Source organism: Phytophthora infestans, genomic scaffold (genome assembly GCF_000142945.1).
Source record: "Phytophthora infestans T30-4 supercont1.314 genomic scaffold, whole genome shotgun sequence".
Classification (NCBI taxonomy): Eukaryota; Oomycota; class Peronosporomycetes; order Peronosporales; family Peronosporaceae; genus Phytophthora; species Phytophthora infestans.
This window is the reverse complement of record NW_003303445.1, coordinates 1-2930: the sequence shown is the minus strand read 5'-3', so window position 1 is coordinate 2930 and position 2930 is coordinate 1. Positions and strand designations below refer to the sequence as shown.

The following is a 2930-nucleotide window of genomic DNA, read 5'->3' as shown; positions in this document are numbered from 1 at the left end:
CCAACCGGAAGCAGAGCTATGACTATCTGCCTCGTTCCGAAGGTCCGATGCGGACTGCCGTGAGTGTTTGACGCCCGATCATTCCCTAGCACGTGAGAATAATCCTGAATTTGGTTCTGAACAAGGATCAACTTCTATCGAACTCTTGAAGACTCAGTGCCACGTAACCAAGCTCTGGTCCCACATGGCGCCCAGCGTGAGCGCCCACATTTTCACGAGGCGGACACCCCGACGACGGGCAGTACGCGCTACGCCATCATCGTGTGCGCGTTCGCTTCGCTCGGTGGGTTTTTCTTCGGCTACGACCAGGGTGTGACGCCCGGCGTGTTGATTATGGACTCGTTCCTGAACGACTACTGCGTCGGGTGGCACAACTTCACCTACGATGACTGCACCCGGTCGTCTTCGGACCTCCCGGGACAGTGGACGAGCTTCACCGTGTGGTACAACATGGTCTACAACCTTGGTTGTCTGGTTGGAGCTCTGATTGGCGGCTACGTCGCGGACAGGTACGGTCGTCGAGCTACGATTTTCTCCGCCGGCGTCCTGTTCTGCATCGGGACGTCGTGGGTTTGTCTAAACCCCGCACAGGACCACACGCTCATGTACATTGCGCGTATCGTACAGGGCTTCGGCGTCGGCAACTCATCGTTCTCACTCCCACTGTTTGGATCTGATATGGCCCCGAAGGAGCTGCGCGCGCGTCTGTCCGGTTTGATGGTGCTGCCCGTCACATTCGGTCAGTGGCTCGCTAACCTTATCAACATCCTCGTCATGGACGACAGCAACGGCTGGCGTATTAGTAACGCCGTATCGATGATCCCTCCGGTGATCGTCATGTGCGGCATCTTCTGCGTGCCCGAGAGTCCTCGTTGGACGTATCAGCAGAAGGGCAGGGAAGAGGCTGAGGCGGTTCTTAAGCGGCTACGACAGACGGACGACGTGCGCCATGAGCTCGAAGCGATTGGTGACCAGATTAACCAAGAAGAGACTGGGAACAAAGACATGGCTGGACTGTGGGAACCCACGGTGCGACGACGTGTGTTCATCGCCATGGCGCTACAGCTCGGCCAACAGGTGACTGGTATCAACCCCATTATGACGTACGGGTCGCTTATTTTTCAAGGACATCACAGGTGCCGGTCTCTACGCTTCGCTCCTTCTAAGCGGCGTCAACTGCTTGAGTACCACACCTGGTTTGATTTGGTTGGATAAGTACGGACGCCGCTATATGGCCATGATCGGCGCTGTAGGCATGGTGATCGGCCACCTGTTCGCTGCTATTCTGTTCACGGCGATCTGCGACGGCAACGTCGACGACTCGGGCTGCCCTTCAGTCGGCGGATGGTTTATTTGCTTAGGTACAGCTTTCTTCGTCTTCAGCTATGCCGTGTCCTGGGGCGCTCTACCTTGGATCTACTGCTCGGAGATTTTCCCACTCAACGTACGTGCGTCTGCTGTGTCTGTGGCTACTGCAGCCAACTGGATCGGTGCCGCCATGACGGAAGTCGTCAAGCCTGAACATCAACGGTGTATTCTTCATGTTCGCTGGAATCGCACTACTATGCGGCCTGTTCATCTACTTCTACTGCCCAGAGACCAAGGGCATTCTACTTGAGGACATCGAGACACTCTTCAGCCGCAGTAACCACACGGCTACGTCACCGTCCTACGGCGCGGTCAAGACCCCTGTGGCTGCTACCGACAAGAGCCCAGTCGCCACGGCCTAAGATTTTTAAAACCTGTCAAGCAATTTACTACATCTGCGAATTTGTCGAAAGCTGTGATGCGCAAATAACTACTATTGTAATATTAGATCCTGTAGTAGTAGTATTTCAAGCTGTCGAACTAAAGACACAATTCTGTAAAATAGCAACTACTACCGGTAATAGTAAATTGAGCTCTCAGGTAGTAATTTAGAGGCCTTTTGCGTTAAATACCTATACTTTTTATACCAAAATGCTAAACTTTTGAGCACAGAGCCTTTGGTTTGCAAGAAAGAAACGGGTGCATATCGGCAATGAACAAGAATAATAATTGTGGAAGAGGAATATCTAGATACCAAATCTGTTTTAATTTGTACCAATTTACTTTTTCAAGCACTGGAAGCCTACCGTCTTACCCCGCATATAAGGCATATGTGCTATAAATAAATACAACACTGCTTGTGTGTTATATTCGTTTAGAAAGCCTATGTGTTGTACAGCGAACAAATTATTTGACTTTGAAGAATGGGTCCTGGAATCTGGCTTGGTCGTTGAGGCTTGACCCTCCTGCGCGATCGGTTAGGGTTCAAACCCTCCTGCGTGCAGTTCACATGATGTGGTGATTGGTAACGGGTCTTCTCTTTCTGTTGTGGCTGCGTTGTATACGGAGGTTTTGCTTGTTAGTATTATGAATTCTATAAAAAAAAATCTGTTTATAAGAATCGTTTGCATGAATTACATGTAATCACGTGTATTATACTTAAGTACTATGTATCCATCTACTTTCACTGCAAAATATGATCCGGAGCGAACCAAGCACAGCGTTTTCAGAGGATTTTCAACCGTGTACGAGAATTTGGACACCAGCTTATTGTCCTTGTCAACAGTACTTACCTATAGCTACGTCGCTCAGCACTCATGGCTGTGTAAATTATAAAATAAGAGAATTAAAGCCAAGTAACAGCAGCACCGACAAGTTTGTTGAGAAGGGTGGTTAGTTGGAGCTCTCAAGAATATTCATTGGTTGGTACAGCCTTGTGTTGTAACTAGGTTTCAGCCACATGTGCTCTAATTAGGTAGGTGGTCAAATTGAGGTTTAAGCTAGATGTCGAGCGAATCCCGTATTTTATTTAGAGCACATATGCCTTATATGTGGGGTAAGACGGTAGTACATGTATTAGTACTGTTGATGCTACATGATCTTACTCCCAGATTTGCTTGGAA

At 49.2% G+C, this 2930-nt stretch overlaps 1 protein-coding gene across 1 annotated transcript in view; it reads left to right on the top strand.

Annotated features, from left to right (window-relative positions):
- Window positions 1-1730, top strand: part of PITG_21530 (major Facilitator Superfamily MFS) — a gene marked incomplete at both ends in the record, with an annotated part of 2308 nt that extends 578 nt beyond the window's left edge. The window contains 3 exons of the mRNA XM_002894976.1: window positions 126-1077; window positions 1127-1448; window positions 1597-1730. Of these exons, the coding sequence (XP_002895022.1) occupies window positions 126-1077; window positions 1127-1448; window positions 1597-1730 (1408 nt within the window). The remainder of the gene's footprint in view (window positions 1-125; window positions 1078-1126; window positions 1449-1596) is intronic.
- Window positions 1731-2930: the final 1200 nt, after the last annotated feature.